This window comes from Pseudopipra pipra, chromosome 1 (genome assembly GCF_036250125.1).
Source record: "Pseudopipra pipra isolate bDixPip1 chromosome 1, bDixPip1.hap1, whole genome shotgun sequence".
In the NCBI taxonomy this organism is placed as follows: Eukaryota; Metazoa; Chordata; class Aves; order Passeriformes; family Pipridae; genus Pseudopipra; species Pseudopipra pipra.
This window is the reverse complement of record NC_087549.1, coordinates 67028298-67055269: the sequence shown is the minus strand read 5'-3', so window position 1 is coordinate 67055269 and position 26972 is coordinate 67028298. Positions and strand designations below refer to the sequence as shown.

General features: G+C 42.6%; 1 protein-coding gene and 1 long non-coding RNA gene across 5 annotated transcripts in view; one reads left to right on the top strand and one right to left on the bottom strand.

Annotated features, from left to right (window-relative positions):
• The first annotated feature begins 604 nt into the window (after positions 1-604).
• Positions 605-26679, top strand: LOC135416710 (uncharacterized). Its single transcript, XR_010431675.1, has 2 exons — positions 605-931; positions 25504-26679. It is a non-coding gene; the product is annotated as an uncharacterized LOC135416710 (long non-coding RNA).
• Positions 17311-26972, bottom strand: part of EPB41L4B (erythrocyte membrane protein band 4.1 like 4B) — a 172557-nt gene continuing 162895 nt past the window's right edge. For 3 of the 4 annotated variants that reach the window (XM_064660011.1, XM_064659999.1, XM_064660020.1), the window contains 2 exons: positions 23689-23852; positions 17311-22144 (listed from right to left, as the gene is read on the bottom strand). In XM_064660011.1, coding sequence (XP_064516081.1) covers positions 22075-22144; positions 23689-23852 — 234 coding nt within the window. In that variant the 3' untranslated portion in view covers positions 17311-22074. The remainder of the gene's footprint in view (positions 22145-23688; positions 23853-26972) is intronic. The other variant, XR_010431668.1, reaches the window with a different exon arrangement.

The following is a 26972-nucleotide window of genomic DNA, read 5'->3' as shown; positions in this document are numbered from 1 at the left end:
GGATAAAAGCTACAGGATGGGATGCTTAGCTTCCAACAACCCAGGGAAAAATTCCTGTAGTAGGGGAGTTTTCTTTTTCTCTCGAGGACATTGGAGCCCAGGGAAGGGCAGACCCCAGGATCCATGAACGTGCTCCAAATCTGGCTTTGGGCTGGAGCACCCCAACCACCCACAGTCAGATTGGGCTGCTCCTCGTGCTGCTGGCCCCCTGCTCAAATATACCCAGCGCCCCGTCCACTAATTTTTGAGCTTGGAATGTAGGACAGGTGTCCTCTCTCATCTGCAAATGCAATAACGCCTTGCTTTACAGCAACAAGTGCAGCTTTGGGGTGTTTTGAGAAAGGGGAAGGAGGGGCTGAGGGGAGAGAAAAAATGGAAGAAGCAGAGGTGAGTGTCCCCAAGAGACAGCCCGTTCCCAGCCTACGCTGGGGACGGTGCGGCCGGGCCGGCCACCTGCGCCCTCTGCTAGGGCATCTCCCCCGGAGCCGGGATCCCCCCGAGCTCCGCCCGCTGGGCGGCTCCGCCGGCGGCCACCGGAGAGCAGCGGGCTTGGCAATGGCACCCTCCCGCCGCCGAGGGGCACCAAGGCACCGAAGGACGGAGCTGTCCTCGAAAAACATTCGCCCACCCAGGCAGCAAGACGGGAAAGGGGGCTTTTCTCTCTCTGCCAGCAGGAGGGGAGTTGAGGGGGTGCTGCCCGGGGAGCCCCGGGGAGCCCAGAGCCCTAGAGATGGACTCTTAGAGTCAATCTATGGAGCTTGAGGCAGCCGAGGTCATCCTGGCGCATACCTACCTCTTACTGTCACTGGATGCACGCAAACTGATCTGTGAGAGCCATCAGAGGAATGGACTGAGCAAGGCGCGCGTGCAAATGACTGAAAACTTGTGGGACTGCAAGATTCAGACTGCTCTGTACTGAAGCAGTAGCGAGGTAAAGGCTTCTGGGGCGGTGGAGTGAGTTACGCAGCTCAGAAGGAAACTTCCAGCCCAAATTCCAGCTTTTGTCACAAGCTTCCCTCTTTGCATGTCATTAGCTACAGGCACGTCCATATTCATTACCTGCGCTCGCTTGGTCGGCAAAGCCAGTCTGGTGTACAAGTGGCTTCGCTGAGTTTAAAATAATCAGTTCTTTTTTTCACATTAAAACAAGGGAGACTCAGTTATACTGAAGGCTTTGGGTACCAAAGAGGCACACTAATGGCGAAGAGTTAAGCCTCTCAAAAACTTCGCTGCAGGCTTTGTTAACATCTACAGGGTGCATAGGAGTCTGAACTTTGGATGCAGGGATAAACCAAGCATAAAACAAGTTACTCTGATGTAGAAAATATCCCATATATCTGGTAGTGGTATAACAACAAACAACTTTAGAAAGTCTGGATATATTATTTTGGAATGCTTGTAAACTAAGTTAAAAAGAGAGATTTTTAATATTGTAGTTTATGTAAGTTGCTACTAATATTTAAATTAACAAAGTCAGGTTTACTCTTCACAAAGCTAATGAAGTCCAAGTTCAGTGTGGTTTATTTATCCAAAGATTCTAGAAAACAGGCATCTTCAATGAAACACAGTGTTATTGAACAGAAAAAAACATTGTGTGACAAACTAGATTTAGAGACATTTATACCAGTTAGTATGGGGATAAAACCATCATATTTGAGGGCTGTTTGAGAAGGAGTTGGGGATCTCTAACCACAGTTACATCTCCTTTTCTTTTTACTAACCAAAAAGATTGTAGCATTAATAAACTGCTGGGATTTTCTTGTTGAAATCTTCATGTGATCCCAGCCATAAATAATACTTGGTTTCTTGTTTCTACTGTGCAGGTATGTAGTACATCCTAAGGTTTCTTCAATGTTTTTCAAAGAGATGTTTACAATTATAAACCTAATTTTAAAATAAGCATTTAGCTGGCTTATCTTCATTTGGCAGCCAATATGTGCACGGAGGAAAGGTTTCCAACGGCCCAAGGTGTGTGCTGTGCAATTGCCCCTTCCCTTACGCTTAAAAAAAATGAGACTGTATTCGATATTCTGAAGCCATTTCAGTATGTCGTTAAGCTGATGCCTTTGAGTTTTGTTCTGATCGTGTTGCTATGCCAATTTGAGACAGGAAAACAGTCTCTAAGCATTTACTGAAAACATTGCTCATCAACTGGGGAAAAAGAAAATGGGGGGGCAAAAACAGACATCAATCTGGTAATTGGAGAGAAACACAAGCTCCCCTGTTCTGGCAGCCGGTTTTCCCACATGTACTCTCCCTGCTATTGTAAAATATTCACATATGTCAACCAACCAAAAATGTAGTAGTGGAGAGCGAAAGAGCACTAAACTGAGGCTTTCTTACCACTCCACAGGCAGTCAGAGTATTGCTGTGCTGGCACCCAACAACTTTACCAAGCTCAGGCCAGGCTGAGGCAACGACCTTTTCCTCCGTATCAGTATATGGTCACCAGACATGAACCTGGACATAGAAAGAGCAGTTAAACAGCTCTTTACAGCATGATGTGGACACTAAATCTGCCCTCTGAGTTTTCTTCTGGACATCTCCATGAGAAATTAGTTTGTCCACTCCCTTAAGCCTTTTGTGCCCTGGCCACATACTGAAGGGAGACATTGCAGGTGGATAGTGTGTGCGACTCACTAAGGAGGTGATGTGATTTAATTGTGGAGGCTCCAGGCAAACTGGTAACTGTGAGACAGAGACCGATGTTGCTATAGTCTCAGCTCTAGGTCACCCCTCAAGGATAGAGTTAATGATGTGTGGCACTAGTGATTGCAAAACAGCAGAGCTTTTTCCGTCCATAGTAAACAATGCTTCTTCTCATGAAATGTCTCAGCATTTAGTTGGATTATTTTTAGAAGCATTCACATTTGCTAAAACAACACAGAGAAAAAAAACTCAAACTCATCAGAACTCTCATTAGTAGTGAAGTATTAATATTAAGAGTATTTTCAAAGTGAAAGTCAAGAATAAGATTTTGGTTTTCTTATTTTCTTTAGGGAATCAGAGTTCTTTGATTCTACCATTTTGCTCAAACTCATGACATCATACTGTTCTTATTATATTCATATTTATTTTGTTTGTCGTTATCCAAAGAGTTTAACAGCATTCTCTTACCCCAGAAAACAGTTTGGATACTTTGCTTAGTTTTTATCTGTGGGAAATTTATACTTTTCCTTCTCAGTTTGAAGAAAGTTCTCAAAACACAAGAAGCTCCTGCCTCTGACCAGCTCTTCTCTAAAGATCAGTCCATGCTAGATTAAGGTTGCCACAGTCACCCCAGCCCCTCCACCTGTCTTCCTGCCCTTGCATGATGACTCAATCTCTAATGACAGAGTCACACATGAGTTTTTCCACAGCACCTGTCCCATCTGACAGCCTGTAATGAATGAAAGGGTTGAGCAATGTTTATTTTTATCTTCTCTTTTCTATTTGAGCTCTGCTTTGGGGACAACTGTCAAAAGCATATTTAACCACTTACTTTTAAAAACTTGCTTGCATTCTTCCTGTTGCATCCCCATGCTTATGAAATTGACCTTCAGAACTACAACTAAGCAAAGTCACAATTTCTTAAGAGAAGACTATTTTGCTTTTCTCATAAGGGAACTTTTCAGCTTCGAGGGGAGAGTGGAACTATTCTAGCTCTTCCACAGCAGTATAGTTTTAATACAGAGAGTCGTTCTGCCCCATTCCACAAAGGAATGTTTTTACAGGTATTGCACGTAAAACATTTAGCAGGACAGCTGGCCATAGGCCTGAGGGATGCTTACATAAACAATGCAGGCTGTGTTGACAAGCACTAGCTTAATAAGCATGTAGGCAGAACTGAAAAAGCAAACATTTCGCATGCTTCCTTGATCCCTGTTTCATCAATTCATTCTCACATCACTTCCCCTTTTCTTCACTAGTTGTCCTTCTTGTGTTGCTTTCCTTCTATCTAGGAAGGGTTTGACAGGCACCTGACCAAAGAGGGGGCTGGCAGAGGGCCTGAACAGATGCTGGGTGCTCTCTCTAAACCCTCAGCACTTTCTCTTACCCTGAAATTTCCTCTTCAGTCCTGGCTGCTCTTCCCCTGGAAGCCCACCCTCCCTTTCCCACTGCTAGACATCTGCAGGCAGAAAAACTGTCTGTGCACAACCATGAGAGGCAGCAGCACACCTTGCTACTCATTAGGTGCACTGCTTGGTCAACAGAAATAGCAGAAGTGTGTACCCTTCTAGTATAAGAAATGTACAGTGAAACCTTTGCTAAGGAACGCTTGCATGGATGAGAGCACAAGTATTTCGATCCATTCATCAAGTGCTTTCACCTCTCCACTTACCAGGAGGAGCAAATAGGATGACCGTTCAGGGGCTGTGCAGGGGACCAAACCTTTGGCTTTGCATGCTCTGGAATAATGACTTCCATTTGCTTACATCAGTCCCTGTTTATGGATTAGTTCCTCAAACCTCCGTGACCGGGCAGTAGAGGAGCAGTTGGTCACAGAGGACTGTACCATTCATTATCCCTGACCGGGTTCACTGCTTGCACTGGTGTAATGGGTGAGCAGACCGGATAGTTTCCTAACACACACAAGGCAAGCACCTGCCATCCCATCCGTATTTGTACACCTGTGTATCCTTCAAGTAAGCTGCTCATCTAACCTGACATTGTCAGACTCCTGAACTGTATTGCAGGTGAATGAAAAGGAAAGTGTTTCTGGATGCAGCTGAAAAAAATGGGAGGCTCTATAAAAAAAAACCTCTTCCAGCTATTATTCACATTCACATCTAACAGTAGTTTTTCAGGGACATGCCCATCTTGCCTCCCTTTCCCCTCCCACAGATTTCTGCACAGTGGGTACCACAGGGGTAAAGAGGTCTTTAACGGAGATCACTATTCATTAGCTATCAATGGTTATTGTCACAGGAGGCCCACATGTGAGATCAAGGCTTCATTGTTCCAGGTGATGGATCCACACAGATACCACAGGTTCCTGCTGTAGGGCTGGCACTGAAATGAGGCAGCAGGTCAGAGTGAGCTTTTAAATACCACTCTCTGAGCTGGTAGCTCAAGGTTCAAATAAGCCAGTGGAGTTCCCCAGAGAGTGACATTACCAAAATCTCTTGGTGAGCTGACTCCATAGGCTGGAAGGGAAGAATAATATTTCAAATAAGTGGACTGGCGGAGTTCAAAGGGATAATAAGCATTTAAATTCAACATGAAAGACATCTTCCTCTGAAGAGCTTTAGGATGGAATGTAGCCAGGGAGATAAGCTATTTAAAAGCCCCTTTAATCAAGATCATTAACATGGAGATTTTTGTCATAATTAAAAACATCCCCCTTTTCAATCACATTAAAGAAAAAGTGATACAAAATGTAATTTATTTTTCTATTTGAATTGCTTTTAAAAGAACAGTAAAAACATTTTTCCTTGCAGAGAATCACACCATCATTAAAAGTTATCTTTGAGAGAAGATTCATTTAATCTATTCCATTGCTCATATTTTAGCTTGGAGTGAACCGTTGCACTTTTATTTCAACAAAAAATGTAAAAAACTTACATTTTGACTTCCCAGGTATTTGGTTTTCTGACCATAAGCAATAGTGAGACAACTTAAAAGGAAAAGTTTTATTCTCACATATTTCCTGATATCTCAAAAGATGCTGTAGAAAACAATGCCAGCTCACATAGAAAGCACGCATTATTTTTTTTTTTTTTTTTGGGTGCATTTGAAAGTAAACCACATTAAAAGGAGCCTACGCACTTTGCAGAAAGAAAAGCACACAGAATATTACCATGCACTTGTATTCAGCAAAGCCTGTGAGCAGCAGAAAGGGAATATGACACTACAGGAACCAAAGAGTGCTACCAGTGCACCTCCCTTCAATTATAAGCTCAAAGTCCTACCGGCCCCAGGGCTCCCCTCTTGCCTCCAAAATAGCTGTTGTATATTTAGGTCACAGTGATGAACAGAAGAAAAATTAATAAGACCAGAGAAACAAAGCAGCTGCAGCAGGGATGCTTCACACAGAAGCGTGGCATCTGAACGGGAAATAGGCAGTCCTTAGCAGGACAAGGGTTGCTGTTCACTTCGTTTTCAGGCAGATTTGCAGACCTGTGTGGTTACAGAGGAAGAGCAGCATATGGGACATGCGTGAAGCCTCACTAAACCTCCCACGCAGTGCTAAGCCAGCCAGCTAAAAAACTTAATCCTATGCAGGGAAAATACCGCCATCTGACAGAGCTTTGCCAGTGTGAAACAGCATTTCTCACAAACTGAGAAGCGGTTCAGTGGGACAGCTGTGGTGAAGCTGAGGAGGTATCCTGTTGGTCTTACTGGACTTGAAGATGTTGCAGGGTCATTTGCTTGTCAAGCTCTTAATGCTTTGCACTCCTCAGACTTTTAGGTAATGCCTTTGCTGTGAATCCTTCTTCCTTTCAAGCTGACACTGACTAAACTGGCAGATCCAGAAGGAGCATATATGACAATATATCAGATACATCAGCGCAGTGCTACATCTGTTTTATAGCACATCCGTGTGCTAACTCAGCTATATTGCTTTGCCCCTGGAAGCAGAAGAAAGACTGAAGAAAACCTAATAATAGCTTTGAAAATGCCTCACCTTCTTCATGGTGACTTGAGCTGTGCAATTTCAAAGTGTCCAAAGTAATCAAACATTTCCTTATCTGAACTGAGAAGTGCTGAAGCAGCTGCATGACCAAGCATCTGCTTGATAAGGTGGATCATCCCCATGCAAGCACCCATCTGTACAGTCTGGTTTTTCCTCCCCCTCCTCAGCCCTGGTGTAGCTTCCCTGTTTGGGCAGGAGAATGTATGTTGGACTGCAACTAGATTTTGAGGTTGCTGCCTGACAGGGCTCTTCAAAGAGCAAAATTACTCCCCCGAGTTCACTAAAAATATTGTATGTGTGTATCTTGTCCTACAGATTTGTATGGGTACAGAGCAGCACCTACCTTTTTTACAACTAAGGAAATCTGCATCACCACAGCTATTTATAAACTTAATATTGGCTTTTTGAAGCAGGTCTAAATCACAGACATCATCTTCCTTTCCTTGGCAGCTTAGTCCTCTACCTTAGCCCCTCAGAAACTTGATTAAAAAATACACTAATTTCTACCAGGCTTTATTTGTTCCTGTTTCTTAGAAGGTATCTATGCAGGCCATGACCTGAACAGAGCTATACCAGCTTATAGCAGCAGGCATCTGTCCTGTACCCTCTTGTGAGCCATAGTAAGACTTGCTTACTAAGCCTTGAACATTGCTGTGTTCTGCCTTATGCATTACAGACAGCCTTTCCTTGAGCATATGTGTCTGGAGGAACGGAAGAGGCAGGATCTGCCTGAGGTGGTTCCTAGGCATTAAATATATTTAGTCACTGCTTGAAACTAAATCTATTTGAGGGCGGTTTGAGGACTTTAGTTGATTAACTAGGCTTTTATTTAATGCTGGTTATGCTTGCATTCAAGGAAAAAAAATTATTTGCAGTATTGTCTCTTTGGAAAAAAAGAATTAGCTGTTTTTTCCGATATAATCTCCTCTTAATTAGTAACCAAGAAAGATTCATTATTGTCTCTTGAAGCTAAAGAAATGTTGAAGGCATTAAAACATTGACATTTTGTTGCAGTGAGATCTGTGAGATAAGCCAGTCAGCTGCCTGAAGGCAAACTCTGAGGTTACTCATCCAATTCTGTTGCTGTGATCTGGTATTGTGGCATACAATGCTGTGAGTCACCCTCTCTCCTGTCAAGGTTCACACAAATGGCTTTGCCCCATTTATCGTAACAGGCTAGAAACCCAGAGTTGTTTGTGGTGTTGATTTTAATAACAAAATAAAAGCTTGTTAGAATCTGTATTTCTTTTAGCAGTGCCAAATGAAATGCTGCACATTACCTGATCAGAAGATGCTGAGAAAAACAGTACTGAAATTATTTGGGTGCAGTCAGTTTGGATAGCTCAAAATTGTCTACATGCCTTAAGAAAAGATTATTTCTTCTAAATTATTCTCTTTCATTCTTTCCTTCCTTTCACCTTTCCTGTTCCCATGTTTATTTTATTACAGTCCTTTCTAAGCACATTGAGAAGACAAGATGAAAAAATCCTCCCTTGGTGAAAAGACCTCTCCTGTCTGTGTGTCCAAGATGCCCATTGTTCTTGTTCACCTCCCATGGACTCTGGCTACTGTCCAGCTGTAGCTCTGTCCTTCAGCCTTGTGCTGCTTTTGAGCTTACCATGGCCCATATATTTGAACTTGCTTGAATGAAACTATACAAAGGCAGACAGTTGTCATTCAGCACGTAGAATAAGCCTAGGTTTCTCTGTTTGCTGGCAAGGACAGCCTGAGGGATGCTCTCAGCTTATTTTACCTGTTCCCCAGGCTGCCTAAAACTGTCACAGATCACAGTGGGACAGCCATTCCACTAGCACATTTCTTTCCTTTTCTCTGAGTATATGCTTTAGAGACAATAAATACTTCTGGGCACTACTCTTTTTCACAAAAAAAACAGGAAAAATAGCTTTTCTGACACTTTGCAAGAAAGCAAATTTTGTTTTCTGCATTTCTTTGTTATAGAAGGAGGTAAGACACGAGCTGTAACACTACAGCAGTGACAATCAGCTGGCGGACATTCCTTCTCCACTAACCTATGACCTGGCTGGGCACATAAACCAGTGCTTTAAAGCAGAAAGGTTTTGGTATCATTAGAAAACATATTTCCTCAAACACCACTTTTGAATTAGAATGGATTTTAAGATCAGTAATCCCACCACCATCATCACTTAAGCTTTCACAGAGTAAGGAAATTCTACACCAAGACTTTACTAATTTCTCACTGATCTGTCCTTGGTCTTGTTGTTTAGCCTGGAGAAGAGACAACTGAGAGGGGATTGCATCAATGTCTGTAAGTATCTGAAGGGAGGGTGTCAAGAGGACAGATCCAGGCTCTTGTTGGTGATGCCAACCAATAGGAGGAGAGGCAATGGGCAGAAACTGATGCACAGCAAGTTCTACTTGAATATGAGGAAGAATCTCTTTACTGTGCGAGTAACCGTGCACTGGAACAGATTGTCCAGAGAGGCTGAAGAGTCTCCTTCACTATTCAAGGTGTACCAACCCTCAGGTTTTCTTTTTCAGGAGAAGTGAGAACTCCTTCAGTTTTGAATGGTGGGGTTTCTTCAGAGTGGAGAAATGCTATATTCCTCTTAGGTCCTGAACAACCTTGATGACTGTAGGCTGCATCTTGTGCCCACAGGAAAGGGATTTACATCAGTTTCCATGCCCCTGAAGCCTTTCAGCTGAGCAAGTTTGGCTCCTCATAGATGGCAGGTTCCTATGCAGTTATCCATGCTACCAAGTTTGTGTTCATTTGGGAGTTTTTTCAGTGGTGAGCCCTCTCCCTGCCTCTCAAGAGCCCAGAGTCAAGGAAAGCTTGTTCAGTATTGCTGGGTTTTTGCTCAGCCATTGCTGAGGGTTTCACTTGGTGTTCGTGCTCTTACTGCCACTCAGAAATGCTCAGTTTTAGTGGCTCAAGTCTCCATAAGACATTTTGAGAGAGTTTTCAGCCACTTACCACTAATCATTCCCCACTGTTCCCTTGCTGGAAAGCGGACATAGCTGCTACAGCAGCAGGTGTGGCTCCTGCCCTGAGGAGGAAAGGAAATGAAAACAGTCAGATCACCCCAGTTTCTGCAAGCCAGGAATCAGAGATACGTTTTCATGTGGCTCACATTTGCATGGGAAGCTCCCACAGACTCAGTGTGTGAAACACATCCCATATCCAGACTTCTCTCTATGTCTCCTCTTCCTCATCCAAGCTTCCTACTCAAACCTCGAGCTCGGTTATCTATTTAATGTTCAAAAAAGCTTCTTGCCATGTATCCAGGTCTAGATGCAACCTGCAGGCAGCCTCAAACCTGTAAGGGAGCCAGGGCTCACAGTGAACCCAGGCTGGCAATGACACATGCAACAGGGATGTAACCAGGAGAGTGATATTACCAAATAAAAAGCAGCAGCTTACATCACAGCTTCCAGTCCTCTTCTCCCTCTCTTCAGCCTTGTCTGCCATCAGATTGCAGAGAACAGGGTGCACACCCCATAGCAAACCCTAGCAAAAGGTCAAAGTGAAAACAATCTCTTCTGAGCTTTAGCTGCTTTTGGCTCTTCTTCTGAAGCCTGGTCTCTGGAGACACCCAACTCCTGCAGCCAGCCCTCCATCCCTAGGCCTATCCACAGCACTGGGCTCCTCTCCTTTTGTCTTCTAGCTGAGCTGTCCTTCCACATGGTGCTTAACAAACCCTCCTCTCCAGGGCTTCTGTCCCACATCCCTGTGGCCTCCACCCCAGCACAGTGGATGAGGCCTGTGCACTTCCTGAGTCACTGCAAGCAGAACAGATGGAGCTGAGCCCCAAGGATTTGTCCAATCCTGACCATGCCAGGTACAGAGAAGAAAATAACTCCACTTTCTCAGAGCAGGCTGCAGCTTCTTGTCTTCATTATGTATTGTTCTTGTCATCAGCCTAAAAACATGCAGGAAAGCAGCTGAGCCTAGCTTATCAAACGTGCCTGGTAAGAATATCTTGTGATTTAAAACCTTGGCACAGCACACAGAACAGGCAAGTGCTTCTGCTGTTTGAATTTTCCCAGCTATTTTAGAGAGAGGCTGGGGGGACCAGTCTCACCCTGAAGCTGGGCATGTGTGAGTGTTTTGCTGAACGCAGGCCAAAACTGCCCTAGAAGAAAAAGGCAGAGCTTGTATAAGCATGAAAACCAGAAAACAAAATCTTTATTCTCTTTTCCATAAAGCATGGAAATGAGGAACAAATCAACAGTAAATTAGCTAGAGATGAACATTTGGATTCAAATTTCATTAGCTTGCACATCTTGTTAAAATGAGGCATGATTGATTGCAAGCCCTAAGGAGATGTATGGGCTTATATTAAGTGATTAGGGAGAGGAGTCTCCCTCCTTCCCCAGTCACTTCGTTTCCTGTTTTAATTTCATAATGGCCAGTGTGAAATTTCTACAAACACTAATGGGATCTGTTTTCTCTCGTGGGAGTTCATTCCACCTCATTTGATAAACGAAGATATGAAAAGGTATCAGCCTTTAACAGAAGATTGATGGTACAGTCCTGGGCACAGTCTGCTGGAATGGACTTGGCAGCACCACAAAGGGCAACTGTCTGCCTTCATGGGGAAGATTTTCTGTACCCAGAGAGACAGCACAGCATTCATAAAAAGTCACTCTTCTATATTAATGAAATGGTTTGCAGTAAGGGAGCGGATAGCAGAGCTGAGCACCAGGCATCTGATGGTGACATTAAGCACCTGGGAGTGGGAGTGGCAATGCCAGCCGTGGGATGCTCTGGGGAGCTGAACATGCTGGCATTTTTCCACCACCAAACCTTGTCCTCCTGCCCCATCCTTGCCAGGCCACTGCAGTTCTCAGTCAGCCCATGGACTCAACATAAATCTTTATGCCCAAAGCTGCAGGATACTACTGCCTGCATAGCCCCCTGGGGGACATGTGTGGGTAGTCTTATCTGTTGCTTTTCTTCACAGCAATTCTCTGCCCCTAAATAACGTGACTTTTAAGCGTGATGTTTTAAAAGTTGCCTAAAAGGCAGTCTCCATCCTCCTGGGGGGACACTGGTGGGATAAGATTTGCATCCCTTGTCAGGTGCCCGAGGGTGCAGAAAAGCAAAGGTAACTCCAAATAACCCCCCCTGTATGTTCTTGTTTATTCCTGGCAAAAGTTCAGTTGGTGGTGTTAGGTGCATGATTGAGAAATTAAGCAACCGTGGGTTTCATGTGGTAGCTAGAACTGAATGTATTCAGTTACTTCTCAAGCCCACACAGTTACAGGCTGTGGAAGAGATATATGCATAATTCATATACTTTTAATTAAATGGTAGCATCTTTCAATATATTGCATTTATTGTAATTACATTTATCTCTCCACACCCTTTGACCTACTGAAGCATCAAATTTTCTTTCTTTCAGTTACAACTGAAAGCATAAACAACACTAATTGGATTTTAGCACTAGACCTGCCAATGGAGACCTAGAGCTGTGCCAGGCTTTCCCCACTGGAGAGAGCAGCACAGGAATAGGATGCCCGAGGACCACTCAGGGAGATATAAGCTGCCCTGAGCTGACCCATAGCTGCAGGGCACAAGTCCTGCATGTCCTAAAACTCCTCCCTGTGGCTTGGATGCAGTGTTCTCAGAAGGGTTTTCAAGCAAGCAAAGCTGCCCTGCAAGAGCTTTATTCAGAGACCACCGTGCAGCCAGGACTCTGCAAGCAGCGGTGAACAGGTTGGTGAGGACAGTGGCTTTGGGTTGAAAGAGGTGGCCCTTGGGGGTCAGCTGAGCCATCTTAGTTCTGCATGAAGATTTCTTTCAGAAGAAGGGCATCCCTAGAAAGTGGAGCCTGGAGCTTTTGCCGTTGAATAGGTAATGCACACAGCTAGGAGATGTGTCACCTCTGAGAAGCAGGCTGCTGAGACCCACCATGGCACTCTCTTCTCTGCCAAACTCATTTCTCAGCTTCCCATGGTCTTATCATGGGACCTATTGGGTGCAGTGAAGAGTCAGCCTACCTGCACCTCCCAGTGTTTGGGTCTGCTGGGCCCGGCAAGCCGCGGCGCAGCAGTTGTGGAGACCACTCATGTGTGGGAAGATGTTTCAAGGCACCATGAATGGGACACAGGACTGGTAGTGCAGTGTTTTGTCATTGCACTAATGCAGCTTTTTCAGAGAGGGAACCAATACCATGCTGCTGGGGGAGGATGGGAAATCCCATAAGGGGAGAAAGAGGGCGAATTGCTTGAAAACATCGTTCTGACTGTCAAAGAAGGGACTTTTCCCCCTCCAGGAAGGTATTTAATGATTCTGGCTTGTTAAGATGCTGCTTTACAGGCCTGGTTTTTGTTTTGCTTTGTTTTTCTCAGTACGCAGACACAAAGGAGGAAAAAGCAATTAAAAGTGTTTCACTGAGATTTAATGGTATGTTTCTCAGAAGTTTGTTATTGATTTCATTGCTAGAGCAGCAGTTTGGGTTTGGCAGATGAGAAGTTGCGCATAAAGAAAAAAACAAAAACAAAAACAAAACCCAAAAAGAATGATGGAAAGATGAAAAGCACCCAACTTGAGCTGCCCTCAAGATTTATTACCACATAATATGTAGCAAGACTAATTCCAGATTTGTTGCTTTGGAAAGAGAGGACTCAACTGAGAGCACCTGGAGGGGATTAACTAGTTTGCAGTTTGGCTTTATGAAGATATGAGACCTCTTCCTCTTCCACCATGTTCTCCATTTCTTTCCAGTGCTTCAAAGTTTAGCACAGCAATATGGAGCAACATAGCCAAAGATCTCAGGGATAAAGGGATGGCCATTGCTACCCTGCAGGAGTATGAGGAGGAGACGGAGGTTGCAAAAATATGCTGTCTGAAGCAAAAAGAAAGAAAGGAGAGAAGGAGGGAGGGAAGGAGGGAAGGAAGGTACCTTTGGTTATGCTTCTTCAGGGTGCCTCTGTTCATGAAGGTCTTACTGTTAAAATAGAGTTTAACCCTCCAAAATATGAGAGCAAAATCACTCACTTCAAGGGTAGAGCAAATGACAGCATTCCCTCTTTAAAACTACTCTTCTGTGTCCTTCCTGCCTCTGGTTCCATGGAATAGGCAGAAGCTTCACCAAGGCTGAGCAGTGTACCCACAGATATTTACTGGACTCGAGGAAAGCCCCCACAGCCATGGCTGATGGCAGATCCCCACTAGGCAGCTGGTCCCTATTGACAGATCATGTCATGGAGGTTTCCTGGTTGGCAAGAAAACCTGTTGTGCTGTAATGCTTATCAGACACTGGTCCTGGGACAGCAGAAGGGGAGATGGAGAGATTAGTGAGACACAGAAGACAGGTAGAATATACTGAGGGTCATGGAAAGCAAGGGCTGGCAAGGGACTTCAAAAAGGCAAAAGATTTTCAACTGGAAAGCCAAAAAAAGCCAGAGGTGCTTGTGTGGCAGGGGAGGGGTGCTCACAGGGGTGAAGGAAGCAGGCAGCCATGAACCAGCCTTGCGAGTGAGTGCCAAACAGAGAAGGGAGAAGGAAGGATTAGCAGGATGGCATAGAAAGATATGAAGGGGCTGAGAGGCAAGTCATTAGAGGAGGTACCTTCTGTTCTTGGTGGCTTGCAATAACCAGGGCAAGTTGTCAAGAACCCACACTGAGCCTTGGCATGGTGAGCTAGAAGTGAAAAAATGGGAGTGCTCTTGGGCTGCAAAGCTAAGTCAGCTCCAGCACTTCCCCTCCCTGATTTCATACACCAGAAGCCTTGGTGGAGGTGCTTTTCAGGGGCTGTCATCCTTGTGTTGCCACAAAAGAGCTGTGAGCCAGTGTGACAAGGGCACTGCTGTGCTCATTCAGAGCAAGCACGTGTACTGCCAAAGGCAGTGACTACAGATCTGCTGCAGACCTTGCTCTGTTCCTTGAGCAAAGACTGGCCCTGTGGGGTTTAGTCAGCTTTGGAGGGCACAAGTTTGAAACTCCTTTGCAGGAGGGAGGAGTGGTCAGTCTCACAGTGATGCCCCTATGATTAAATCCCTAATTTTGCACACCCAGGTAGAGGGCAGCTCACACTGACCTTCCTCCCCAGAGCCTCGTGCATCTCCTCATGCCCACACAACATAGGCACAAGGCAGCCTCCAAAACCTCCGGAGCCTTAGCTCTTATGGATGCCTCTTACATACACAAGCACCACAGCTCTCAGCCTCACCAGCCCCAAACCCTCCCTGGGCGACCCTGGAGCTGCAAACAGGGTCTTCTCAGCTCCCATCAGGGCATCACACATCCCAGCTTGGAACATAGATGTTGTGTAAGCCACAGAAAGAAATGTACCACAGGTAAGACAGAAGTGCTGGGTGGTGTTGGCATTCCCTCCCCCCAGTTCCAAAAAAACCCCCATCCAATCCTTATCCTCTCCCTCTAAGCCACTTTGTGCCCTTGCCAAGCCTGGCACTGCTCGAGGGGGGCAGTGGCCAGAGCAGAGCGGGAAACAGTTAGCACAGAAATCACATTTTTTTGTTGTTTTTGAAAGCAGTAAGGCAAATAATTAAAAAAAAAAAAAATTTGAGTTCTTCACATCACTGAGGCCCTGTGATGCTAAGCATCACTGACCAAATATCTTTTAAGAAAAGAATTTTTGCTATGTTTTCCTTGGATTTCCACAAGAGTTTGCTAATGAAAGGCAGCGGAAGAATGATGCAGGGGGATTAAATGGCTCTCTGCTTGAAGAGCTGAATAATCAGTGAACGAAACAGTAAAGATCCATGTGGCTTTTATGTCTCACTGCTGTGCTAGATACTTTGATGGCAGAGCTGTGCAGTCACTGACATTGTATACCAAACACACACTGTAGAAATGCTTATTAAAAAATAACATAATTAGTATAAAATGCATATTGCTTATGTAATGAGGCAGTTTCATATATGTAATTTTAAAATAAAGTAAAAAGGCAAACATTATTTTAGGCAGTGCTTTGCCATCAGGCTTCTCAGCAGGTGACAGTGTGGGTTGTTTGCTGCTCTTTCTCCCTGTTGTTTTCCTCCTTACTCTCCTGACCATCACAGACCCTAAAGACTGGTGAGAAGACATCTAACAGACCATATGTGCTACTGGCAGCACACAAGACATAACTGTAATGGTCTGGGTTGTCAAACACATCTGATGCCACAGCTAAGCTGATCCTATGTCCAGCTTTTCACAAAAAAGGCAAGCCTGCTCTCCTCATCAGACACCAGAAGCTGGGGTGCTCTCATGAACATGTTCTGGGGTGGTTGGGAAAGGGCAATGGTTGATCTTTTATTTCTCTCATTCCCTGGCATGTCCTCCAGCAAATCAGGTCACAGCCAGCCCTGATATGGGCTTTGTTGTAGGGTTGCCCCTCAGGGCAAGTTGCCCTTGGGCACAGGGATCCCAGTGCTGGCCAGCCCTAAAGGCTTCACTGTGCTTGGGAAGGGCATGACCACCACCTTTCATGAGGCTCGGGGTTTCTTCCACTTGCCTGCATCTGCACCCTTGTGGGTTCCTTCCTACCCCCTTGTTGCCGCAGGATTTATGTACCACAGCCAGGCTGAAACCATTGCCTTATCATCCCCCTTGCCCCGACTTAACAGTGCCTCCCTGCAAAGTCTGTATTCTGCTCTAGAAAGCATGTCCCCAGAGAAACAGAATTAATCTCAACGACCTCACACTTGGTCTCATAGATCAGTCATCTGATAATGAACCAAAAAATTGTTCATATACATCTCTGAAGTCCCCACGCTTCTCTGTTGCAGCCAAATTACCCAAGAGTATTTGCCGACCTTTTAGCACACAGTTACTCATTCTGCTGCACCCCAGAACACTGTTCTTTAGCAAAGACGTGTATTAAGGGGAGTTAATTAACTAGGTTAACTGTCTGGATAATCCATTTTCTTGGTATAAATTGAGTAGTGATGGAAGAATGTTGATCTGTTGCTCCTCTGCTTTCCCCACATAGAGATTAAAAATAGAAGAATATCCAGATGGAGGAATTGGGATGGGATTGCATTCTTTCTGAATATAGAGTTTTGGTAACCTCAGAAAATGAGGTGAACATTGCTTGGATTTAATTTCCTAAGTGTACTAGGAAAGTTAATGTCAAAACATTCTGATTTAGAGATCTTTGAACAAAAGAGAAGGGAAATGTTTCATTCTGAAGCAACTTTTCATTTAGACATTTAAAGAATGGGAAAATCAGGGACAAAAATCTGAGTGAAATGTTTTAATTGTGTTAAAACCAAAAAATTTACAATGAACAGGCTTTGTTTGCTGTGTTGTTTGTTGGTGGACATTTTTTAAATTTTCCTCTATGGAGCAGTTTAATATCTTGGTGTCTCTCAGCCCTGTGTGGAAGATTTCTCCCTACCCCTTCCACAATAGGAATGCTTTTTGCTGCCTTTTTAGCCCCAGATGAAAGACCAGAAACATGCCAAGTTTTGTGTTTCTCTGCCTTGATCCTGCCAGTGTTTTTCTGGCTCTGGTATTCAGCGAAGCGTGCCCCAACTAATGACCCTGCAGATGATTGGCATCCCACGCTGGACTGTAACTTTAAGCTGGAGGAAACCCTCTGGGCTTTATGAAGAAATTCTCTCTCTGTTTTTTCCTTAGATTGCAATTTTCTTATGATAGTGGATCCACTTTATTAGCAACCAAACATTTCCTTTAATTGGCATCCTGCTCCATGCCTCCTAAATGACTGATTTGACTACAAATTGCTCAGACTCGGTGATTTATTTTTCATCTCATTTATTGCAGGCATGAATACAGGAACAGGTAAACAGCTGAGCCGTAAAAGTTTCTCTTTAGGCAGGTTTTCAACAAAATGCCATCAAACACTGTCTGATGATACACGCTGCTACTCAATGAAACAAAATGGTTTGAGCAGTCTTACGCTAAAGCTGCTACCCACCAGTCAAAGCTGCAGCTGCCAAAGAAGCCTTCTCCTCCACTTACTCTCTATCATCTTCCCTCCTTCTCCATGTCATCTACAGCTTCTTTTACGGCACTTAACTTTACAAAACACAGTTGTGAGGCTAATCTTACATGCAATTACAGATCAGTCTCAGTATATTTATTGCAAACTCCTTGAACATCAGGACATTAAAAAAAAAAAAAGAAAAAAAAGGAAAAAAAAAAAGAAAAATCCCATTGCAAAATTACAAGTAGGTTTTTGTAGCAAATAAACCAGAAATGTATTTGGAAAAAAAAATAAATAAAACCAAAAGCTATTTGTGAACAGTTCAAACAAAACATGATACTACCTCCAATGAAACATTTCACTGCATTGCCAGCTCTGTTTCAAATGGGCACGTAGGCATCCTGTTGCAAGAGAGTATTGAAGCCACAAACAGAAACCTTGAAGGAGTTAATTTTCAAATTTTGCACTTCCAGGGTCTATGAAACATGAAAAATCTGCACATACCATGGGATCTGAGAGAGGTGTGGAATCTCAAATAACATTTCTAAAGAAAAACCCAGTTATTCCTTTTAAAACAAAACAGTGAAAACAGCTGAAACACGCAAAAAAAAGCACAATTGGTTGGCTTCCATAAGAGGCTGCAATTGAGAAAATGTTTAACTCCTTGCATAGCTATTTAAATGGCCAATAAATTTTGCTGGAATCACCCAAACATGACAACATTGCATTCTGCCACCTAGAGACTTCAAGCTGAAAAGCTGGGATCTGTTGACTGGGTCAGAGCACCACCTGGGGCACTGTTAAAAGCCAGGGCCACCTCTGATAGGCTTTGCCAGCATGGCTGTAGCAGGAGGTTTCATCAACCAACTACCCCCAGATGGGTCACAGCTTTAGGGAAGCCTCTGTGCTTATGCCACTGCAAGTTGTTACCCCAGCATTCTGTCTTCCCATAAGAGATAAAAGCTGTTCTGAAAACAGGATATTTCTGGTAGTATATTTACACCTAACGCGCAAGGCTTTTGCTGGCAGAGCTATGTCGATCACAAATTATACTTCAAAGCTCAACCCTGAATGATGCAGCTGTGTCAGCAAGGGTTTGCAATGTAGGCCTAACCAGTGGGACAGAAAGCAGGATTCATCTCATGTAACTTTAATCAATATAAAGGCAGACATTTAAGTCAGAGGCACCTCCGGAAGACAGTTCCTTTGATCTCTCACCAGGTGAGAGCTGGGCATTTTAATGTTAGATGAGATGAACCCTGTCCCAGGACAGCTGAAGAGACAAACTCCTTTCAGCTACCCTTTCCTATCACCAACTCTGGAGATCATGCTTCAGAAGGCTGCTGTTCAAATGCATTATCTTTACACATGTCAATGTACATGATAATGATAGCCTGTGCTGGGCTTCATGCTGCCACAACTACATATGCAAGCTCATTAAAGCTAGCTCAGATACTTCTGCACTATTATATAGACATACCCTCGGGCAGAGTATCCTTTAACACCTGTAAAGTTAAATTGTAGGGGCAAATCTAGACTATCTGCCCCTCTGCAATATGTTCATGTTGGCATTGTCTTGTTTACAGTAGCTTTGGGTAACAGGTGTTGTAACACTGTAATTCCCAACTGGAGATGAGGCAGGAGTGTTTCTTCAGAGGATGTGAAAACTGAGACGCTGAAGCATGGCTGAAGAAGGTACACAGTAAGAAAAAACAAGGTGATGACATTCCACAGTTAAAAGTTTAGTTTGTTATCAGTAAAAGAGTTTTAATAAAGTTCCATTAGACTGCTGAATAGGAAATGGTGGCAGCCAGTGGATAAGACACTAAAACATGACAAGGCAACGTACTTAGGGTTGTTCTGTAGAAAACGTCCCACAGAAACTAAGCAGCCACATGAGCCTGTCCCTCTTCTCCTGGTGGGAACCAAAGAAGGAGGAGTCCCTGTTCTTCCTTAGCTATCCCAGAGCATGCCTCAGCTATAAAGACAGCCATGTAAAGTAACCTTGGTTCACGTTTTTTGTTTTCCAGTTCTGGCTATTTCAGCTGAAGAATTTTTGTACAATGGGAGCAAAACTGTTGCATTTAAACTAATAAACTAATAGACTGTTTATGAGCCAGAACATCTGATGGGCTGGTCTGAATCAGCTATTCAGTTTTGCTTTTGTTTATGTGACCAGACTGTCCTAACACGGGTAACTGGATTTGTTTTGCCCCCAAACCTGAAGGCATATTGTGGGGTTCAGAAAGTCCACTCCACGGCAATCAGTATGACTGAAGGGTATGTTCAGATCTGTTCTTTTCTGGTTTTCCTTGACAATGACTTTGTGAAACTGTTGCCAGTTCAAACACAACCAGAGATTGCCTAACAGGCAAAAGACCAGATTCAGCTAGAGTCAGCACTGTGACGTTCTCAACCTTCTTTGTTTTCCTCTCCCAAACCAGCATCTCTAATTACAATTTTCTTTTATTTGTTCTTCAGAATGCTCACTCTCCCTTGGACAAAGGCAAAATGTGCTGCTGCTTTTCCTTCACCAACCCCTTTAAGAAGTGGTGAGAAAAGAGTAACAGGACATGGAAGCTGAAGTCTTTTATGTCTATTAATTCCCCCCTCCCTTCTGATTTCCTCACAGGGATTTAATGTTCCTAATCAATTTTTAAGAACCTTGGACTGATGGCGTGGTGCATTAAAACACGAGGAACAGAAGTGTCCTGGCACTGTAACTAGAGGGTGGACAGCATACAAGTCATATCTGATTACCCAGAAAAGTCACTGTAGTGTTCTAAAATCTGCAGTTCAGGTTTCTTTCTGTGGCTCCTTGTGCCCACTGCCTATGTTGAGCCACTTGATTAAATTCGTACTGTGATTTTCTACCTAACACTTGTGCTGAGTATTTTTAACAAATTTATGGCAAACAGAAAGTTTTGGGGTTGGTGGATTTAAATGGGAAGCCTAATGCTAATTTATTGTCCCAGTAAACATAAAATAGGCAAGTCATTTTATACCTTCACATCGCAATCCACAGTCCTGTGAAGCTCTCCATAACTCTCATTTCAGAAAAACAGCAACTCTGAAGGAAACCCAGTCTCACAGCAATCACTTTCTGGCCTCCACACAAACAAACTGCTTAAGCTAAGATAAAGTCATCGTAATCAGTACCAAATGAGGGGCAATCTTTTATCTTAATACAAACAAGAGAACATAGTGTACAGAGCAAGAGAAAAATATACATCTTCAGCCATACAAAATGCATAAAAGCTTTCCTGTTGAAAGAGTACCTTATAGCTGACAGTCAGATGTTAGTTTTCTAGATGACCCTGCACTACTGAACAAGGGGAAACAGAGAACTTCTTTTTATTTTTCCCTAGGAAATAGTTGGTAGCATTACCTGTATACCATAAACTCCCTCCCTGCGGCTGCAGGTCTGCTAGTGCTGGACCACCCCCCGCACCTCATGCCTGAGATAGCTCCACTGGACGTAGAGGCTGTTTGCGTGTCAGAGGTGAAGGGGATATATAGCCAGGTGTACCCTCCGCAGGTTTGCCAGGACATATGTGCTGATTACCAGAGCAAAAAAAATGGGTATAGGCAAGCTATGCCATAAACTATCATTGTTCTTGTTCTTTAAAGTGATCGATAATTCATGTCAGTCAGGAAGGTGGTTTATTTACCTGGGAGGGAAAAAATTCTCCCTGTGTGAGTTACGTCCACGCCGCTGAGGCTCTGCAACCTTCAGTGCTGGGGCAGAAGATGTCTGAGCGTGGGCAAGCCCTAATGCCTAGGCAGATTGGAGAAGGTAAAACTCCTCACTTACTTAAAAAAAGTCAGTACCAAGCTAGAAAGTCAGTAGCAAATTGCTTTAAACAACTGATTTTTTTTTTCATTAATGGAAATACGTTAAGATTGAGTTGAAGGTTTAGGTCAACATGACAAACTATAGGGAGTATTGGGTGTGTATATCTGTATGGTGGGGTGTCTTTCCCCTTTGCAGCTATTTATATCTCTGAGTGAAGGTTAAGGTTAGGAATTTAATAAGACAGCCGTTTATTCTGTGGAGACTAACAGTCCTGGGGTTAGGATGTAATAATCATTCTTCTGCTTTAAAAATGGTTCTTTAACAAATAGCAGTAGCTCATTGCAATTTTCAGTTGTACAAAATGACATATTTTCTATGTTACTATCAAAATATTCTGCATAACATTAATTTCTGTGCACTTATTAACATATGTACAGAACAGTGTTTCCCAATAGAAATCAGTATGTTCCTTGCTGATCCTTTTTTGCCCTAGATTTACCAAAACCAAACCAGAAATTAATTGTGTTAATAGTATAAAATCTCAGGAGAGATAAAGGATTGAAGGTTTATTTCCCAGCAGCAAATGAATAAAGGAACTCCTTCAAATTAAAGTCTAGCTGAGACGTAATTTTAACCAACCGTGGTGAATCCAGGCGAGCCAGGAATATCACACATTTTCCCGATGCGTTATGTTGAGTACACAGAAGCAGAGGAATGTAAACAGACAGAAGGCACATGAAAGGCCCCAATCCATTCTCCATCTGACGGAAGTGCGAATTTCATAATTCTGTCATCAAGAGTCTTTTCATCATTTTCTCTCTCTCAAGTTCACGCCTCAGAGTCTCAGCGCTGTGTAATTAATGCACAAACAGCCAATTATGGGAACAACAATAAGTTTTAGATTTCAATTTAAAATAATTAACATTTTCAAAATACCAAAGGAGGGGAAAAAAAGGTCAGACTCAATTCAGTGAAAAAGCTGATAACTGATGGCTGATTTAAAAACAAGCACCACTTGATATTTCTGAAGAGGCAAGAAAAAGGACATAATTTGCCACATGGCAAAACAATTTAGGATTTCATCTAACCCTCATTAAAGGTTACTGATTTCAAAGGAAGCTGGACTAGGACTCTAAAAATGAAAGAGTTACAGCAAATGCCATCATTAAATACTGCTGTTACAGCCTTCTGCTCCTTGGCATGGTCGAATACAGGGGGACATCTGTATATGCTGAATTTACCACAGTCCTGCACATACCAGGATGTGGGAGTCAGAGCCTAAAGTCCTTGCTCTCACATACCAATTCACTCCAGAGCACACAAACTCTGTAACACTGGAAATGCCTTGGATTAGAGATTGCATTTCTGAATCAGTTTGCTGTGTTGTTCTGAAAATTAGGTATCTAATGTTTTACAAAAACAGTTTGGAGATTTAAACTGCAGTGCAGAGACCTTGCAGCCCATTCATGAACAAGCAGGTGTAGAATTATTCACTTGAGACATCCTACAGAAGCTAAGTTCAGCACTACAGCTTCAGAATTACATTTTCACTGGAATGATAAATTTTTAGACGATTCAGCAATGTTGAAGAAGTGTGCAGGTGCAATTAGCCAACATCTACAAAATATAATTAACAACCAAAAATGGGAAATGACTGTGAATCCAAAATTAAAAAAAGAGTATTTATCATGATGCCAAAGAAATACTTTTCAACATAAGCCTAGGATTATTTGTGCTCCAGAACTACTGAGTATATCCACTCATATGTTTGTATTCTGTCAATTATCAGCCTGTGAAATTCAGCTTTTATTAAATTCTAGAATAAGAAGCAAGCATGGAAAACCAATAGGATGAAAGAATAGAAAACTGAAAACAGTCTGCCTGTGGAAAGATGGATAGGTTGCTGTTTCCCTGAGAAACTACATGAAAGATCACTGTAGCTTGACATCATTAAAAAAGAAAAAGGAAAAAAAAAAAGAGAACAAGAAAGAAAACAAATGCGTTTTTCATTTAGAAGAACAGACATTTCTCAACATCAGCTTTCCCCCAAGGACATTTAATTTCAAAAAACAAATTGCAACAGCAATTATTAAAACAAAACCTTTGTGGTTCAGACAAAATGACTTGCCTGAGCAAAATCTGCACAACTCTTTATCTCCAGGCCATTGGCTGTAGAAATGGCTGCTGGCTGCAGCAGCTGATTAAGGTAGTATTTTTTTTTTCTCAGAGCAGATATGAGTTACAGGTATTTCTTTACATAACCCACAAGCAGCAACCTTTCAGTATAGAAGGAAATGACACTTTATGGTAAATATGACAGAAAAACGGAAATCAAGCTGATTCCTTTAATGCAGAGAGCATCATAGTATTTCTGTGAAAGAACTGCACAGTACCTGTCTGCCAGCGAAATAGGTTTATGTGACGTATATACTGTCTGGACTGTTGGAGTCGGTACAGTCTCTGCCAAAGACCTCAGTACAGGTGATGGAGTTACCAGCGTTATCTTAGGTGATGACTGCACTGCACAGCATTGCATTTTGCTGTCTGCAAATTCTGCCTACAAAACAAAAAAGTATACACACACACAAAGGGAAAAGGTGTAGATTAGCTTCTACCGGTCTTGCTATCCTTCACTATCCAATTAGTTGCCAAACAGTAACAACTGATAAAGAGAAAAAATGGGAGGCTGTAGCTATAACTTCTCAGTGCGACCTCTGTAGATACTGAACAGTCACTTCTTTTGATGCCTGAGGGACAAACCTGATTGCAACACGCACTATGTGAGATGACACCACATTGGAGACTGGCAGCATTCAGGTAAAAGACATAATTGGTTTGGAGAATGGACACTTATCATTATTGCATTTTCCCTAGAAATAATGCTGACAACATGAGATTTCTGAAATATTCTTCAGAAATCCTATATAATTTGCTGTTGGGTCCTCTGACTACTCTGTGTTTTGTTAACAGCCAGGAGTCTGGGCTTTTGGGAGTCTGGGTTTCCAAGACTCCATCCCTTTCCCACACGTGCTAACTGGAACATGCCTCAACAGATATTCTTGCAGTATCCAGTGACAGGCAATGTTAAAGCAATATTGGAAGTGCTAATTTAACACAAACATCAAGCAACCACCTCCTGTCTTTCAGATGAGGCGTATCAGTGCAGCAATATTACAGCAAAGACTGGGTTACCTTAACAACAGGGGAGGATCCCTAAAAATCAAACAGCTCTGTCTTGTTTTTTGGCATGGACTATTTCTCATGCCAAACCACAGCAGCTAGTGCCTATGGTGCATGTATGACCCTGAACTGGGAAGAAAACAGACGAACTGCAGTTCATGTGTCAGGATCATTAGAACATGCTCCTAATGGTATCAGCTGCATTTCTTCCTTGACAACTTTTTCTTCTGAACCTGGTTCAAAATTCTCTGTAGTTCAACTTTTAAAACTCAATCTTACAAGTTGCAGAGATATGAAATTTGGTGTTCCTCATACAGGATCCCTGTGCTCCGAGGACCGCCAGATCTTACTTTATGGCATGAGAAGAAGGCATCACTGTGATGCTGATATAAATTCTCCCAGCCTTACTGAAATCAGCAGAGTGATGATAAATCACACTTGCTGAAGAATTGTCTGGAGTCCTATAGTGTGTTTGCTCTGGATAATTTTTTTACAGTATATACCCAAAGCATCATTTTAGGTGTATCTGCTTGCACAGTATGCTTAAGTCAAATATTTACCTGTTCTAAACAGATATAATTCCATTTATTTAAATCTATATGAGTTATACCATCCTGAGAATGCGCCCATCATGCCTGCCATTTCTCAATGGAAACCACTGAAATTCAGAGGGTTCCTGGCATGAAGCTTATATTTAAACGTAAGGTAACCAAGTTCTCTAATTTTTCGTCTGATAAAATCAACATGACTGCATATACACCACTAAATTCGAAGCTGTACACAAAAGTTAAATGTCTAAATGTCACTATCCATAATTCTTTTCATGCTTAATAACATTTCAATGTTTTCTTCCAAGCAAAAATAAATAAATAAATAAAAAAGTGAAAGGGAAGCAAGGAAAGGAAAAAGGAAAAAAAAAGAAAACAAACAAGGAAAAAGATCAACAAATGTTACCATCTGGGTTTGTGTGTGACTGGAGACCATTCTGCCTGCAAGTCCTACCACTGATCTAAACTCTTCCCTTCCAGCTCCCGCCTGTGATGTAACTATCTTCAAGCCCTCGGCAGAGCCCATGCATCAGGATGAACTGAAACTGCTGGGGAGAAGCACATCTCTTTGGGCTGTGATGGAAGGCCATGAAACACAGGACCAAAGCCCAATTAACCTTCCTAATTATTTTCCCATCTTTATGCAGTCCTCTAGGCTGCTTGTTTGCCACAGATATTTGTGCATAACTCACAGGAATGTATGGGATCATATGATGGATCACACACCATTCGTTTTTTATTGTAATGGTGTTTTAAATATATGGATTCTGCCCTCCAAGCTGCCCAGGGAAATGGAAATCTATGTGAAGAAGATGGAATTTCAGAAAGCTTAGCTTGAATTTTACTTTGCTTCTTCTCTCTCAACAGAGCAAAAATTTTAACATTTGAATTTGCCATTTTCTGTGGTGTGGAAATTTCTGTGGGTAACTATATTGGTGTATCTTCTGTTTCCATTTTACAGTTCTGTCCCCCCCAAAGATGAAAAAGTATGTTATATAACCCACCTAAATTTTGCTTTCATCATAACTGTCAGAGACAATAATGAAAAATAATGTCCTGACAACCATTACTAAATAGTGGGAAAGGTATTTTGAGGGCACATCTTTTTCCTTAGATAAAGTAGTACTATGAAAGACACAAACACTGTAACTTTGAGTTAGCCTTTATCACAATTGTACTATCTGGACTTGGCTGACCTAAAGAAATGTTGCTGTGACATATTCCTGTGTACTTTTGAATGCATTTAATTAGAGCTCAGTAGAGACACTTATACAACCTGGGGAGCCTAACTAACTCTGTCTTTAAAATACTTATATGGAGAAAAAACACATTTATGTAAAAGCCGGTGATCAGGTCCATCGTGAAAGAAAAGCCTCTTTCTTTAAATCATTAAATGTGGACAGAACCTGCACATGACCTGACAGTGAATGAAGTTACTTATCTCTGATTATATGCCAGATATAGATTGCTGCAACCAATAAAAGTTAAGGTCAAAGTCTGAAATGCTTCATTTTGCAAACATAATTTAAAAACTTAAGTAATTTTACTGGGATTTACAAGCAGAGAGTGTTTCTTATAGAGCAGTTAATTTTGTCATACTTATTACAGAATGCTTCTACCATTAAAGTAGGACTTAGACTGTACTCACTTTTTAAATTGTCAAATAATTGTTTTCTGGTTTTATGCAGTTTACCTTACCAAAATCCCTAAGTCACATCTTCTGTGAAAGTTTAACAAGAATCAAATTCAGTATTGGATTCAAGTTATTAGGGAGTTTATACAAGGATACCATTGTAGTCATCAACACAGTAACTATAATTCTTCCTTAAAATTCAGATGGAAATTCAGTGAAAATCAGGGCCCTCTTTGTGATGGTACAGCAGGCAGTTTCAGGCAGGAGGCCATGCAATTGCTAGACAGAGGACTGAGTCTTCCCATTCCCTTACTGC